A 17,820-nucleotide genomic window follows, 5' to 3' on the forward strand; every position below is an offset into this window, starting at 1 on the left:
AAGGACAAAAATGCATCCACTAACTTCATCTTCTTTCTCATTTCTCTCAAGTGGCTGAATTTAGTTCTCCATATTCCTCCATGGATTCTCACTTCAAAGCTTAAAATTCTTTCCATTTTCACCATAAAACTCAAGGTTCACTTCACTAAAATTAGTCACCACACCTTGGGAAGTTCATAGGCAGCCAAGAAAAGAAGAAATTTTGAAGCTTTTACAAGGTTGAGAAGCTGCCATTAAAGGTTAGTGCAAGTTTTCTTCTCCTTTCTTTGTTAAGTCTTGAATTGAGGTTGAAATGAGTGAGTATAACATGAAATTGAAAGCCAATGGTAAGAAATTTTAGAATCCTTATTTGGTAGTTTTGAAAACATGGGAGATTGATGCTTTAATGTATGTAAATGGTGATTTTTGATGTTGATGAGTAAGTATATGTAAGTTATATATTGAGGGATGAAGTTGCATGTACTAAAATGTGATTGCATGTGTATGTTGTGGTTGACAAATTGGAGTTATGGTTTTGTTTTAACTATTAGAGACTTTGTGTTATTGCTGGAATTTGACTTGTTGAGATGAATTGATGATGTTAGAAGTGCCATGAATGTCAATTTGTAGTTTGGGAGATGGAGGAAATGAAAATTGGAAGCGTATTTTTCCATGCAGGTTGAAACTTTGAAAATCCAGTGAATATTTTGAGCCATAACTAAAATTGTGTTACTCCAATTGGTATGAGGCCAATTGGAAATGAAACTAGACCTAAAATGCTTCATTTTTCATGAATAGATCATGCCCAAATTCTGTCCAGAACTTGACCAAATTGTTGTCCTAATCCGGATGACCAAAGGATGAACTCAGAAAAATGACCAAATGAACAGTACACATTCATTTGGCCATAACGCTCACTAGACAGGTCCAAATGACCTGAATTTTATATCATTGGAAAGCTTAGATATAGGACTACAACTTTCATGAGGACCAAAGAGCCCAGAAATGCCTTAAACCAATTCAAATTGTTAGCCCAAGTTAGGTCACAAAACTGCCTAGAACCATATTGCCCAAAAATTTCTAGATATAGGCTTACCTGACCAGTTTTGGCAAAGAGGCCATAACTTGGTCTACAAAAATCCAAATACAATGAAATTAGTGGTAAATTTTCCACAAGACATCAATCTACAATATTAGTATTTTGACCAAAACTCAAAAATCAATAAAACTAAGTCAAATGGCTAGGTCAATTTAGTATGCAAATTCTAGAAATTGCCTAAGTGATCACTTGACCCCAGAATGGTCTCTTAGTCATATCTCACACTAGGGAACTCCAATTGGGATGAGCCACATTGTTTTGGAAACCTGAGGAATAGGGCTTCAACTTTTTTTTTTTGGACACTTTCCTCAAATTATAAATGTAAGAATCCCAAAAGTTGAGTCAAAACCACTAACTTGAATTGGGATTCTGTTGGCATAGGGTACTTAAGTCCAAGCTAGTGATTTGGCTATAAGTAATTCCGCAAAACTTGAAAAATTGCAATCCAAAATTTTGAGTGACCATAAGATATAGGGAAACAAACTCTATAAAGAACGCTAAGCCTAAAAGTGACTGCAATATGTCCAATTAAATTAGTAAAATGTAACTCTAAAATCTGCCTAGTTAAGGATCCAGAACTAGGAAGTGAACCAGTTATGGTCAATTGACCATAACTTGAGTTTTAGCAATCCAAATGACATGATTCAAATAGGAAAAACAAAGAAAAGACATAAAGGAACAATTTCCATGAAGGAAGTATGGCCAAACAGTGGCCACAAAGTGATCAAATTGATAGGTAAAGTTAAGACATTAAAATTAAACCTAAAGAAAAGTTCATAAGAGAAACTATTTTATGGTAGGGTTTTAACCCTAATATGTTACTAAACATTAAATTACATGAAATAGGTATGTGGGACCTACTTTCCCACTACAAAGTGACATGAAATTTCTAATAAGTAATTGATAATGCTTAATTGCCCAAAGTAAATCTAAGCTTATGTATATAGTTTGGATCCATTGGTATACCAATTAGGGACTACAGATAGTAGTACTGCCTACATAAATAATCATTGATCGACAAAATATATCTAATATTATTGTTCTACAGGCTATATGCCTGCCCGTTGGCCATTGAGTCTAATTTCATTTCTGGCTTTGAAAGCTAGCTCGCTGGCCTTGTGCCTGATATGATAGTTATATGCAGGATAGACATATGGTTGTCTAACTAGTATACTCTCTTGTATCCAGCCTTTATAGTCTGTTATAGGTTACTTGAGTACTGATATGATTTTAAAGAGACTAAAAATGAAATAAATGTACAGATAAGATCCTGATAATAAATTGATCCCAAAGTCAAATAAATATGTAAAGACTTAGAATTTATGAAATTAGCCTAGAATTATTATTTTAATTATTTAGTTATTTTTCTTTTAAAGTTATGCACCACTAAGCAATTCGCTTAGTGCGTTGGTTTTCTATCGCGTAGGTACTGGAGACCAAACACGGCCACAGCAGCAGCCGCAGCAGTAGTGCCTTAACAGAGATTTGATCAGATCTGACAGTGCCTACTAGTCACCTCAGTAGAGTAGTTTTGGTAGGGCCCATGTATATTTAGTTTTGCATTTTTATTTATTGCACATAAGTAAATTGTGTAAATCTTTTTGAGATATGTAATTAAATTTTGATATTGTAAATAAATTGCAAATTATTGTAAATGAATTTCATATGAATGGAATGAAGAATATTTACTTGAAATGGATATGAGCAAATTATATGAGTACATGATGACATGATATGATGTATGGAAATATGAAATGGTTATGAAATTATTTTTAACAGGTAAACATGAGAACCCACCAGATGCTAATAAAACATAGGAGGCTCTGTCCGGGTATCCACAAAAACAATTTGTGATAAAAAAAAATATATATTTTACCACATGTTTTCTATGAAATTTAAAATTAACAATGGATAGGACAGAATAAGATAGGGTGCTCCAACATCAAATGTTGTTACACTCATTTCATATAGGCATTTTAGGGTAGTTTTGCATCCATTTTGTCCTCATATTTTAGTGTATTTTATGTTTTTAGCTTTATTTTATCTTATTCGTTAACTTTAGATACTTTATATTTGATTTTTGTAATTTTTGTTGTTTTTGATAGGATTTTGTGGCAAATCGAAGATCAATGAGTGCAATAGGAAGTGATTTGAAGAGATTTGGAGTTCTTTAAGCATGGAGGAAAGTTAAAGAAATCAAGACTTGAAAGAGCAAACCAGCCGAAATTTGCTTGAGGCTTTGCTTAAGATCCTGCTTAGGGTAAAGTGGCAGTGCTTAAGGTGCAGCACAAGTCAAGCAGGATCAGAAAAGTCCATTTTACTCTAAGTCTACCGAGATTTGCTGAAGGTCTGCTTAACCTTAAGCAGACAGTGCAACTAGAGACTGAAATTTGCTAAGAAGCTGCTTAGGGTTAAGCCGAACCCTAAGCAGACTGCCCAGAACGTGAATAGTGCTGCTGACTTGGATAATTTTACACCTCATTTCCTATCCACTCCTTGACTCTTATTTACTTTTAGGGCAACCTTTTGGGACTATATAAATTGATCATTTCCTTATTTTTGCCACAAGAGGGAAGGGAGGAAAGACAAAAAGGAAAGAAAATTTAATAGAGAGAGAGGAGACGCCATTCTCTCTTGGGGAGGAGCTGCTGCACCAGTTTTGGAGCTCCAGAAACCAGAGATTTTGGTTCTTCTACCTGGGTTTTTCTATTTTAGTCCTTTTATCATGTTTTTCTTTACTCTTCCATCAATATTTCTTGTAAATACCATTATGAGTGAGTAATCTCTTTAGATTTCAGAGTTGGGAAATATGTTTTAGATTGATTTGTGGATTTTTACTGGGTATTTCCTTATTTTACATAAATATGATTTTTGATTCCTTCCTTGTGTGCTTGATTTACTTGCCTAATGTTGGTACCCATTGGGTATTGTGTTAATCTTTGATTGAAGGACCGAAAGGTGAAAGTCATTGATAGATAATCAAGGATTGGAACTTAAAATCACCTAGATTTAGAAATAAACTAGGATTTTAAGAGGAATTAATTATTGGTTACAAAACTTAATGGGTTTTAAAGTAATCAAATAACATACGAAAGTAGGTTTGGTTATTTTAGAACACACTTTGGTTTGCTTGAAAAAGATATCAAAGGAATTTAGAATCAATTTCCTTCAAACACTATTTTTCCTTAAAAATTGGAATGCTCAAGACAAATCCCAATTAATTTATGCATAAACCCCAACTCTGGAATCACTTTTACCATAATTAGACTTTCATTTGAATTACCCATTGTTAATTTAGTTTAATTGCGAACTAGAATTAGAATTAATTTGTTTGCTCCTTACCCATTTCAATTAGATTAATCAATTTACCTTGCTCATTTACATTTACCGTTTATTCATTAATCATTAGCCCAAATAATCGCTTCATTCATAGTTTGGTAATCAAACAGCAAATCCTCGTGGGAACGATACTTGATTCATCACTTTATTACTTGAGACGACCCGTATACTTGCGGATTAGTCAACATCAAGTTTTTGGCGCCATTGCCGGGGATTTGATTTTTGTTTGATATTGAACAATTGTTTGTTTGGTTAATTTGGGCATTTTATTTTATTTTCTTTTTACCATTTTACTTTGAGAATTTGTTTATTTTGTTTTTCAGGTACTTTATTTTATGAGAAGGACAAAAAGTGAAGAAATCAATCTATTCTTTAACCCAGAAATAGAAAAGACAGCAAAAGCTTTAAGAGCAGAATCTAAGAGGAGAAAAGCTGAAATTAAAGCTCAACAACAACATGAAAGAGCACAAGAGCAAGAGGAATTACAAGAAGAAATGGCCGACAACAACAACAACAATAACAACCGCTCTGTGAAGGATCATGCCTATCCTAACATTGGAGATTTCATGCCAAGTATCACAAGACCAAGAGTAGAAGCTAATAATTTTGAACTGAAGCCTGCACTCTGTCAAATGGTACAACAATCACAATTTGGAGGAAATCCAAGTGAAAGTCCACATGTGCATCTAGCACACTTTCTTGAGATCAGTGATATGTTGAAGATAAATGGAGTTTCTGATGATGCAATTCGACTCAGATTATTTCCTTTTTCTCTGAAGGATCGAGCTAGAGAGTGGTTACATTCTTTGCCACCGGGTTCTATCACAACATGGGATGAACTTTCTCAAGCATTTTTAGCTCAATATTTTCCACCAAGCAAGACCGCTAAGCTAAGAAATGAGCTAACTTCTTTCAAACCTAGAGATGACGAGAGCTTGTATGAAGTATGGGAGAGGTACAAGGATTTGTAAAGGAGATGTCCACATCATGGGATTCCTAAGTGGACGCTTGTTCAACACTTTTACAATGGAGTTTCACCAGCTATTAGAAGTACAATTGATGCATCTTCTGGAGGTGATCTTATGGAAAAATTTGAAGATGAAGCTTTTTCTGCTCTTGATAAAATTGCTTATAACAACTACCAATGGAGTTGTGAGAGGAATGAAATCAAGAAACCAGCTGGTATGTTTGAGCTTGATGCCATGAATATGATTAATGCTAAGTTTGATGCTTTGACAAGGAAGATGGACAAGCTAAGCATGAAAGTAGATTCTTCAGCCGGAGGTCCTAGTAATTCAGTAGAAGTTGGGGCTGCAAATGTCAATTGTGCAGCAGATTTTTCTACACTTAATCAAGATTTTTCAAGTGAGCAAGTGGATTATGTAGGGAACTACAATCAAAGACCAGGTGGTAACTCATTTTTTGCAACTTATGATCCAGCATGGAGAAACCACCCCAATTTCTCTTGGGGAGGTAGACAAGGGCAAAATCAAAATTTTCAGCAACCTTCTGGATATCAACAACATCAAAATTTTCAGCAGAATAGAGGTCCTCCTCCTGGAATTTCTAAACCTCAAAATGCACATGCTCCACCTCTACCACAACAAGCACAACTAGACAAGACAGCTAGGTTGGAAGCTATGATTGAAACTCTACTTGTGAGCCATCAAAGTCAACAAGAAATGATTTCTCAATTAGCATCTAAAGTGGATCAAATGGCAACACACAACAAGATGTTAGAGAATCAAATAGCTCAACAAGCTAGCTTTTCAAGTAACAAAGCATTTGGGAAGCTCCCTAGCCAGCCAGAAAATTCAAGGAGCATTGCAAGGCTATTACATTGAGGAGTGGAAAAATATTGGAGAATGGAGATAAAAAGATTGAAGAGAAAATTGAAGAGGAGAAAAACAAACTGAAGCTGAAGTTAGAATTGGAGCTGAGAAAGAAAATTCAGTGGAAGAAAAAGGAAGTAAGGAGAAGGAGAGCAAACAAGAAGAACCAAAATATGTTGCACCTAAAGCCTACATGCCACCTTTACCATTCCCACAAAGGTTCCAGAAAGCGAAATTGGATAAACAATTTGGGAAGTTCTTGGAGGTATTAAAGTCTTTGCATGTGACTATTCCTTTCACTGATGCTTTAGCACAAATGCCTTCATATGCTAAATTTTTGAAGGAGATTTTATCTAACAAGAAGAAATTGGAGGAATTTGAGACTGTAGCTCTCACGGAAGAAAGCAGTGTTATCTTGCAAAATAAGCTTCCACCCAAACTGAAAGATCCTGGAAGTTTCTCCATACCATGTCACATTGGGGATATCAGTATAGATAAGGCTTTATGTGATCTTGGAGCCAGTGTTAGTCTGATGCCATTGTCTATCTATGAGAAAGTGAAGATTGGAGAAATGAAGCCTACTACCATATCACTACAGTTAGCAGATAGGTCTATTAAATTTCCAATTGGGGTAATTGAGAATGTTCCTCTAAAAGTTGGAAAATTTTTCATACCAGTGGATTTTGTGGTATTGGAGATGGAGGAGGATGTACACATTCCTATTATTCTTGGTAGACCTTTCCTTGCTACTGCTGGAGCTGTGATTGATGTAAAAAATGGGAGGCTTACATTAGAAGTTGGGGAAGAGAAAGTTGAATTTAATTTGTTTCAAGCAATGAAAAAGAAAGATGATTCAAATTCATGCTTGAGAATTGATGTGATAGATGAAGAGGTCAGAGAAGTGCTTAAAAAGCAACATCTTAACGATCCCTTAGAAGCTTGTTTGGTTCATAACATCAAAAAAGGGGACGAGATTGAAGAAGCTGCAGAATATGCTACAATTTTGGAAGGAAATCCACCATTGCCTATGGCTGATATTGAAAAGATTGGGGACTTGAAGCAAGATACAACTTCATCATCAAAGCTTGAAAAAAGTGAAGCACCTAAGGTAGAATTGAAACCTCTTCCAACAAATCTCAGGTATGCTTTTCTAGGTCAAAATTCTACATATCCTGTAATTGTTAGTGCTAAATTGACTAATTGTGAGGTTGAAAAATTGTTAAGAGTTCTTAGAAAGCATAGAAGGATAATTGGTTATACCATTGATGATATTAAAGGAATACATCCTTCTGTGTGCATGCATAGAATTTTGTTGGAAAATAATCATAAAGCCTCTCGAGAATCACAAAGGAGATTGAATCCGAATATGAAAGAGGTTGTGAAAAAGGAGATCTTGAAATTGCTTGATGCAGGTATCATTTACCCTGTTTCTGACAGCAATTGGGTAAGTCCAGTTCATGTTGTACCTAAGAAAGGGGGCATCACAGTAGTGAAAAATGAAAATGATGAACTAATACCTACAAGGACTGTAGCTGGATGGAGAATGTGTATAGACTATAGGAAATTGAATAATGCAACTAGAAAGGACCATTTTCCATTACCATTTATAGACCAAATGCTTAAGAGACTAACTCATCATTCTTATTTTTGCTATTTGGATGGCTATTCAGGGTTCTTTCAAATCCCTATTCACCCAGATGATCAGGATAAAACTACCTTCACATGTCCTCATGGTACCTTTGCATATCGAAGGATGCCATTTGGACTATGTAATGCCCCTGCTACATTTCAAAGATGTATGATGTCCATATTTTCTGACATGATTGAGGATATTATGGAGGTGTTCATGGATGATTTTTCTGTATATGGTAAATCTTTTGATAAATGCTTATCTAACTTGTCTAAGGTTTTGCAGAGATGTGAAGAGTTCAATTTAGTTTTGAATTGGGAAAAGTGCCATTTTATGGTACAAAAAGGAATTGTTTTGGGACATCTTGTGTCAAACAGGGGTATTGAGGTGGATAAAGCAAAGGTAGAAATTATTGAGAAAATGCCACCCCCAACATCTGTGAAGGGAGTAAGGAGTTTCTTGGGGCATGCCGGATTTTACAGGAGATTCATCAAGGATTTCTCTAAGATTTCTAAACCTCTTACCAATTTATTGAGTAAAGATGTGGAATTCCATTTTGATACTAATTGTATGAATGCTTTTTGCAAGATAAAGGAAGCTTTGATATCTGCTCCTATTATGCAGCCACCCGATTGGTCACTACCTTTTGAGTTAATATACGATGCTAGTGATTATGCCATTGGGGCTGTTTTGGGACAAAGGAAAGATAAGAAGGTGTATGCAATATACTATGTGAGTAGGACCTTAGATGATGCTCAAATAAATTTCTCTACTACAGAGAAAGAGTTTTTGGCAGTGGTATTTGCAGTAGACAAATTCAGGTCCTATCTTGTGGGGTCAAAGGTAATAGTATACACGGATCATGTAGCTATCAAGTATCTCCTTCAGAAAAAAGAGGCTAAACCTAGATTGATAAGGTGGGTGCTACTCCTTCAAGAGTTTTACTTGGAAATTAAAGACAAGAAAGGGGTAGAAAATGTGGTAGTAGATCATCTATCTAGATTGAGGCAAGAACAAGGAGAAAATTTGGGAAAAGAACCCCCAATAGATGATTATTTCCCTGATGAACAACTGTTAGTAATCATGAATGCAAAAATCCCTTGGTATGCAGATTTCGTGAACTATCTAGTGTGTGGAATCCTTCCACCTGACCTAACATGGAAGCAAAAGAAGAAATTTCTTTTTGATGTGAAGGATTATGATTGGGAAGAGCCATTTTTGTTCAAGAGATGTAGAGATGGGCTGATTAGAAGATGTTTAGCTGATGAGGAGATAGGGAATGTTATTAAAGATTGCCATTCTTCACTTTATGGGGGTCATATGAGTGTGACAAAGACTGCAGAAAAAGTTCTTCAAGCAGGGTTCTTCTGGCCACACATGTTTTGTGACACCCCTTACCCGTCTACAGTATATCCGGGTAAGATATGTCACACGGTGTACCGGCACACTCTATTTTTTTCCTTAATTAATTTTTTTGTCATAGTTTTGAATATAGTTTATGGAATATAATTTATTTAAGCCATTTATCAAAATTATTATTTATTTGAGGTTTCGAAAATTTTAAAGAAAATCCGGCGGAGTACCGGCTAAAAATGGAGAAAACAGTTCTTCGGAACCTGTGAAAAACACTTCCAATATTTATATCTCATCACTCTCAAACTCCAATATCAAATCTCAACATTTTTCAATTTCATTTCTCAATCATTCATCTCATAATTCACATCTCATTCATATAACTCAATTTCATAATCATTTCCATATATTTCCATTCGTACTCAATTCATATGTAAACATTCTCAATTTACATAAGCAAAATTTTCAAATTTCCTTAATTTACATAATTTACAAAATAATTACAAAATTTCATAATTTACATGATATACAAATTAATTATAATTTGCTAATTTATATTACAATATAAGAAATAATTAACATACACAAAATACATGATATGCTTAATGTGAGCCCTATCTACATGCATTGCTGAGGAGGTGATAACCTTTGACACTCTGCAGATCTGAACTCTCAAAATTTCCAGTCAAACGTCCAGTGGGTTCTAGCTTCAGTACCTGCGCGAGGAAACAATTCCATCGCGCTAAGCATTGCTACTTAGTGATGCAATAATATAACAAGGAAATAATATACAAATAAAGATAGAAATAAAACATCATTCAAATAATTAAGATCTATTTATACTTCACATACGGTTTCTAAAATTTAATATGTTTTATTCTAATTTAGTCTTCTTTGGAAGCGTTTATTTCGCCAATGTACAGTAATAATGTACAAGAAAAAAAAATGATCTGAAAATAATAAATTTATGCTTATATTATTATATAAGTCTCATTTGCAATATTTATTTATTTTATAATTTTCTTTGCTAATCTTTTAGCATTTTCCCAATACTTGCTAGGTTGTCTCAGATTATCTCATAATAAGTAAATTTTAATATCTGTCCAGTTCATTTCAATTCTTTCTAATAAATAACTATTCTAATTTATTTTAGGTCATCTTACTCATTTATTTTATTTAATTTCTAATATTTTAAATTGCTAATATTCTTAACTTATCTCAATAAATTTCACTGCCCAAGTAACCTATGACAGGCTGACTAAACTGGATAACGGGTCGTTGGCACTGGACACCTTGGTGCCTCGGGCCGTCATACCATGGGATGTAGAACGTCAACCACATATACAGTCAGTATGGCTAGAAAGCCATGATAACACATAATCGGGCGTAGAAGCCATGAATGTTGGCATAATGCCATGAATGCGGGCATAAAGCCACGAATACGGGCATAAAGTCATGAATACAGGCATAAAGCCTTTCGCAGTACTGCTAAAACAATACCCTATTGGCATACCAAACTATCCAATCTGACACACATGTCTAGGCAATACAAGGGCACATAATATCATTAAACATTAATATATTGTGTTTTATGACTTCATTATTTCATAATAAATTTCAATTATAATTCATACATTCATTTGATCATTTATATGATCACAATTCACATCAATTATCCTTTTTATACCATTGTACTCAAAATACTTCTCCTTTCTACAATAATGAGAACTAATGCCTCATTCATACATTAATATGGTTCATTTATTCATTCTTTATGTTATTCATATTAATCACAATTCTAAACAATGGTTCACATGTACCATTGTATTCAAAACATTTTTCCTTTTCTCATTTATACATTCAAGAATCTACTTATGTAATTGCAAATTTTATATTTCAAGTTGAGTTATTAATATTTTATGAATTCCATTTGTGATGGGCATATAAGCCCTAACTATCTATTCATATCAATTAGGTGACTTATTTTTCATGTTTCAAGTAATCCATAAATATTTCATGGATTTCAAATTTATGGCCTTAATTTCTTTTTAACAATTTTGACTAGGATGCATAGTCCACATTTGTCATACAATTCTAAACATTTAAGCTTATAATTGGTTCTAGGTCTTCATCTTAATTTACTAATCATTTTGATTACTATTCACCTTACTAGTCAACTAAAATGTTCACTTTTTTATACTTAATGGATATATTAATTCTAATTACACCAAGATCCCACATTTTGAGTTTTACATTTGCTAGTATTAATTGCCAATTGCAATTTAAAGTCCCCTAAATGCATTTCTAATTTCACATTTGAATTTCAAGTTTTGGTGTCACTATTCACCTCATTGGTCAACAAAAATGTTGAATTTTGGATAGAAAATAGGTACATTGGTTTTGACACTCCAAACATACCACATTTTGCATTTAAAACTTGTTGGAAGTGATCACCATTACCATTTCTAAGCCTAACACTAAGTGGCAGAATTTTCAGTTTTTGTACCATAAGTTTACTGTTCTATTAGGGACTGTTACAGTGGAAATTTGAGGAAATGGTAAACATAAAAGTTGTTCATTATTTTGTCTAGTTGAATTTCTTTTTTTGAATCACTCCATTTGGAGTTTTGTAGCTCCAGATATGGTCCAAAAACCACAGCTGGCCGGATTTCAATTCTGCAGAATTTACCAAATCTACAGTACCATGAACAGTGACTGTGACTGCCATTTTGATTAAGTTCTGGTCATAATTTGGGATAGATTTCTTCATGAAAGTTGTTTGTCTATGTCTTAACTTGTTGCTGTAAAAATTTCAGGTCAATTGACCATTTCTACAGTGAGTTATGGCCAAATGAACAGTTACTGTTCATTTGGTCATTTTGCAGTTTTCTGGGTGCAGGGTATCCGGATTGGGACCAACTTTTGGTCCTCTTGCTTTGGTCTTTTGGGCATGGTTTCTTCAGCAAAAATGTGCCATTATAAGTCTAGTTTCATGTCCAATTGGCCAAACACCAATTGGACCTACACAGCCAAAGTTATGGCTGTCTAAGTGGGCTGAAATCTCAGCCACCCTGCTGCACTCACTAGGCAGCATACTCATTCACTTTGCCATGCATTAGTTCACTTCAAATTATAATGAACTTGCCTCAGATGGTCACTAATTGACCATTAGAATTTCCATTAATCATTTCATAAGCCAAGTCCAATTTTTCACTCCCAAAACCCTAATTTTCCCTTTCAATTCACCCATACACCTAGTTAAGCACTTTCATTCATTCTATATGTGTACATACACCTTAAACATAATCTCTAATTCATTTTAAGTCCATTAAAACCATCAAAAACACTCCATCATTGTTCCTTCCTTAGGGCTGCCGAAATTCATGGTGGACATACACATATATTTGGTTCATTTAATTCACAAATTCTTACCTATTTCAAGTTTCTAACATAGAAATAAAGGGTTTAAGGTATATATGTGCACTAACCTCTTGTAGGGCAGAATTTTCCAAGCTCAAACTTCACTTTCCTTCCTTTTCTAGGCTGCCAAACACTTCCCCAAGAGGCATGGACAAGTTTTAATGAAAGGTGTCTAGGGTTTTATAGTGGAAATTCATGGGAAAATGGAAGTGATGCAAGAAATTTTTATGGAGAGCTATGGAAGAGAGGTCACGTTTTGAGGAAGAAGAAGAAGAAGATGACCAGAATTTTTGGTCCATTTTGTATCTTTTAAATGTTTTAAGAATGCTTGTTAACTTGTGATTGGTTGGGAGTAAGTGAGTGACATCATGTGATGTCATTATCTTTAATTTTCTTTATTTTATTTTCTTTTCTTTTCTACTAACTTCAAATTAATTTTTCATCAACATTAATTCATATTTTATGTCATAATAATTATTTACTCAACTGGACAAGTCGGCCAAAAATCGTCTCTGAAGGCGAAATGACCAAAATGCCCTCCGTTTGGCTTAACGGGTCAAAATTGTCTATACAGATTGAAAAATTTTTCTAAATATTTTCTTGGCATTCTAATGCCATAGGAACCTCAATGACCCTTCTCTGGAGTCCCAAAAATTATTTTATGAATTTTTCCCCAGGTCTAGGGCTCCTAGTTGCGAAACAACTTCATTTGGGTTACCCATCGCTAGGGCACCGGCTCATTTAACTTGGTTGTATTTTATTTCTAAAATTTTTATTAAATTTTTCTTATCAATATTTGAGTTATTTATGGTTCCTCACTTTAGTCTAATTATTTTTTCAGACGTTCTAGCTGTCCGGACCGACACCGGTCACCGGAACAGTAAAATGTATGGAATTGCTACAGTGAGGGTGTTACATGTTTAAGGATGTGAGGAAGTTTGTAAATGCATGTGATAGGTGTCAAAGGATGGGTAATATCTCGAAGAGAGATGAAATGCCCCTCCAAAATATATTGGAAGTGGAGCTATTTGATGTGTGGGGCATTGATTTCATGGGACCTTTTCCATCATCCTTTGGACACAAGTACATTTTAGTTGGAGTAGATTATGTGAGCAAATGGGTTGAAGCTATACCATCTCCAACTAATGATGTTAGAGTTGTGATTAAATTCCTTAAAAAGTTCATTTTCACAAGATTTGGAACTCCCCGTGCTATTATAAGTGATGGAGGTTCTCATTTTTGCAACCATCAATTTGAAAGATTATTACACAAATATGGAGTGAAGCATAAGGTTGCAACACCCTACCATCCACAAACTAGTGGTCAAGTGGATATCTCAAATAGAGAGTTGAAAAGAATTCTTGAGAAAACAGTGAATAGTTCAAGGAAAGATTGGTCACTAAAGTTAGATGATGCTCTTTGGGCCTATAGAACAGCTTTTAAAACTCCTATTGGCACTACCCCATTTAGATTGGTTTATGGGAAAGCTTGTCATTTACCTTTGGAGTTAGAGCATAGAGCATATTGGGCCATAAGGACACTGAATTTTGACTTAAAAACTGCAGGAGAAAAAAGAATGCTGCAACTAAATGAACTTGAGGAACTTAGATTGGATGCTTATGAAAATGCCAAGCTTTACAAGGAAAGAACTAAGAGATGGCATGATAAGCATATTAGGAGGAAAGAATTTCAGGAAGGGGATGTTGTTCTTCTATACAACTCTAGGTTAAGGTTATTTCCCAAAAAATTAAAGTCAAGATGGTCAGGGCCCTACACTGTTATAAAGGTATACCCCTATGGACCTATTGAGATAGGTAATGAAACCTCAGGGACTTTCAAAGTTAATGGGCAGATATTAAAGCATTATATTGTTGGAGAACCCACACAAAAGGTTGTAGAGGTTTCATGGCTTGGTTCTCCAATCAGGGACACTTAGGTGATTTGGAGTGGAAGGTCAAGCTTAAGACCTTAAACAAGCGCTTCTTGGGGGGCAACCCAAGTGTATCCTTTTCATTTCATTTCATTTTCAATTTTTACCCTCATTAAACTCAAAAGTGACATTTGTTATTCTTTTGTAGGTCATTCATGAAGATTGGGCAAATTGACACTTGTAGCAAAAACAAAGAATTGAAAGAGAGCAAGTATAAAGCAAAATACTGCACTTTATGCAGTACCTGTGAACAGTAACACCTTTAAACTTGTGCTAAATTACTGATATTGCAATTTACTTGATAGCACATGTTTAATTTTGTTTCTTGTGTAAATTCTGTGAAAATGCAACTTGAATGAGGATCAAATTTGATATTTAGGATTGATGTGAGCTTTATTGAAGTGCAAAAATAGTGTTTGTTAAGTTTTACCTTTTAGTGTATATATAATTTTGTAGTCTGTTAGGAATTTACATGTTTTTGTTTGAATTGTTGTTAGTTTTTCTGATCTGTGATTTTTGCTACTGTTCATGCTGCTAAAAAGGTAAATTTCTATGTCCTTTCTGCAATTCTTGAATGTTTGAAACTTGTCTCAAATGCTGCTGAAAATGTACTTTTGGTATAAGTTCAGAAAGGAGATCATTTCATTAAGTGTACAAAAGGGTAGTCACAATTGGTGCCTAAATTGAAAAATGTTTGCATGAGCTAAATGGAAATATATAGTGTTTGATGAGTTCTACGAGATGATGAGCTTAAATCCCTAAATTTTATGGTGTTTGTGTGTATATGGTAATTGCTGAGGGTCATGACAGCATTCCATAGCATTTGGACTGCTTTTAGTAAGTAAAACTAAAATTTTTCCCAAAACCTGCCGAAACTTGTTGATGATGTTGCTTGTCAAGCAGAGTCTTAAGCAAATTCTGCTGAACCTCATGCTTAACCCCAAGCATGACCCATATTACCACATGTCTGCCCCACATTTTAAAAAACCCAAAAATTTCCGCCATTTTTACAAAAGCCTCGCTCAAACTCCCGATAAACCTCGCCGACTCCCTTCCCACGCCATTTTTTCCGGAAAATTCTTACGGGAAGCTGAAAGGTTTCTTTCTTTTCAATAAAAGGTGAGAACTAAAATGTGGTCTACCCACAAACCCAAACCCCGGAAATCTCGATACTCTGTCCAATCGAACATGGGTACCCCATCCTCCATACCCATAAACCCTAACCCCAGTCCCAGTCCGCCGTTACCTCAGTCGCCCCCACCGCAAAAGTCGCGATTGCCGCAACCGCCACCACCTCAGTCGCCACCACTACCCCCAGACCAAACACTAACCCTTATTCCGCCAACTCCCCTCTCGCCGCAAACTGAAACACCAATTCTCGACACTCATTCCCCAGAAACAATGCCTGAGCCTGCACCTACTCAAATGAAAACCAAAGGCAAAAATCAAAAAGCTGTAGGTAGACCCAAGAAAACCCCTGTCGAAAAACAGAAACGAGTACCCTCTGTTCCTTTTGACCTAAATTCTCCACCCCAACCTTCCTCTGAACCAGTCAGTAAAAGGACTAGGTCCTCCTCGCAAACTCCAGCACCAGCGGTCCAAACACCTATATCTCAGTCACCCTTACACTCTCCAGCAGCACCTGCGTCATCTGCTAATGACCTAGAGGAGGTAATTTCTCCATTACCTTGGGCTTTTAAGGATATGGATATGAAAAATGCCTATGAGAAAATAGTTTCTAAACCTATTTTGGCAAACAAATATATGGATGAGCAGAATTTAAAAGAATTAGGCATTTATGATTCTGTATTTGCCTATTTGGATGCTATCAGCTGGACTAATTTTGCTAAGATTAGGGAACCAGTGTACAAGGATTTGACCCTGGAATTTTTGAGTTCCTTAAGGCTGAATTTCAAACCAACAGTGCCTGAGCATAAAGATGTAATATATTTTCGATGTGCTGGAATTGATAGGGAGTTAGACATGGATGCTATGAATGCAATTTTTGGTTTTCAGGATTCGGGGTATAAAAATATTGAGTGGCAGCAAACTGTTTATGACCCTGTTCAATTCTGGAAAGATATTGCACCTTTTGGGGGTTATTATAGACAGAGGACTGCAAAAGCCTCTAGGATAGTCGATCATGTGTTGAAATACCTCCATAGGTTCATTTCTTACACTGTTTTAGGAAGGGGACACAGTAACAGTATTGTGGGTGCTGGAGACTTATTTTTCTTGTGGTGCATGAAAGAGAGAAAACAAGTAAGCACAGCCCATTTCATAGCTACTCATTGGCACCAAATTGTCACGAAGCATACTAAAGGGAGTATAGTTTTTGGGGGGTATATAACTGCTATAGCAAACTCATTTAGCTTTGATGCTAGTCTATATAAGTCTTGCCTTACAGTGAATCATATATAGACAGCACAATGTTGCTGCACATGGATGTTTGTGAGAAAGTAGGCCATACTTATACTCTGTTACAGCAGCATCCTGAAGCCACTAGTACAGTAGACCCCACTACCTTTGCACCAGTAGAACCCCAACCAACCACTACACCACAATTTTCAGCAGACATTTTGTCCCTCTTAAGATCCTTGGAATCCAAAATAGCAACTTTAACTGTCCAGCCATCTGTTCCCTCACCTGACACCACAGAAATCCTTGCCACCTTGAAAAGCTTAGAAGTCAAAATTGACACCATGGGTCAGCAGCAGGTTGACCAAAAGAAGAAGCTAGAAAAGAAACTTAAAAAGAGATTTTTATCTCTTAAAAAGAAACAGAAGCAGCATCAACTCCAAATGTTGGAACTTTACAACAAACTGGCCCAATCTTACAACAATTTATATCATTGGGGCCAAGACATGTTTCAAGAAATGAAAGACCTCACAGAAAATTTGGAAACTGCTTCTGAAGCTTCGGATGACAATGAACCTCTTGCGTAACCCAAGCGGACCACAGTGCGTGCAAAGAAAGCCTTGACAGCAGAGCTTGATCAGTAGAAACAGTTTTAATTTCTGTTTTAGGTTTATTTTATAATCTGTTTATTTTAATTTTCAAACCTTAGTAATAGTTGTAATACTTTGGTAATTAGTTTTTGTGATTATACTTGCACTTCTTCCCTTTAGTTCACTTTATTTTATTTTATTTTATTTTCTGCTATGGACATAGTTACTCTATGAATGCTTTTTGGTTTAATTTTAGATTTAACTGTTAGATTTTATTTCTTTACACTTTT

At 35.3% G+C, this 17,820-nt stretch overlaps 1 protein-coding gene and 1 non-coding gene across 2 annotated transcripts; one reads left to right on the top strand and one right to left on the bottom strand.

The window, feature by feature from the left end:
- Positions 1–5,304: 5,304 nt before the first annotated feature.
- Positions 5,305–5,411, bottom strand: LOC131180542 (small nucleolar RNA R71). The gene has a single exon (XR_009149309.1). It is a non-coding gene; the product is annotated as a small nucleolar RNA R71 (small nucleolar RNA).
- A 10,359-nt stretch (positions 5,412–15,770) lies between these two features.
- Positions 15,771–16,423, top strand: LOC131180135 (vegetative cell wall protein gp1-like). Its single transcript, XM_058147751.1, has 2 exons — positions 15,771–16,253; positions 16,415–16,423. Exons 1-2 carry the CDS (start codon positions 15,771–15,773, stop codon positions 16,421–16,423), a joined length of 492 nt encoding a protein of 163 aa, XP_058003734.1.
- The last annotated feature ends 1,397 nt before the right edge of the window (positions 16,424–17,820 follow it).

Source organism: Hevea brasiliensis, chromosome 5, assembly GCF_030052815.1.
Source record: "Hevea brasiliensis isolate MT/VB/25A 57/8 chromosome 5, ASM3005281v1, whole genome shotgun sequence".
NCBI classification, from domain to species: Eukaryota; Viridiplantae; Streptophyta; class Magnoliopsida; order Malpighiales; family Euphorbiaceae; genus Hevea; species Hevea brasiliensis.

Coding starts and splice junctions, on each gene's coding strand:
- LOC131180135 (XM_058147751.1), top strand. CDS start 15,771: ATGGGTACCCCATCCTCCATACCCATAAACCCTAACCCCAGTCCCAGT.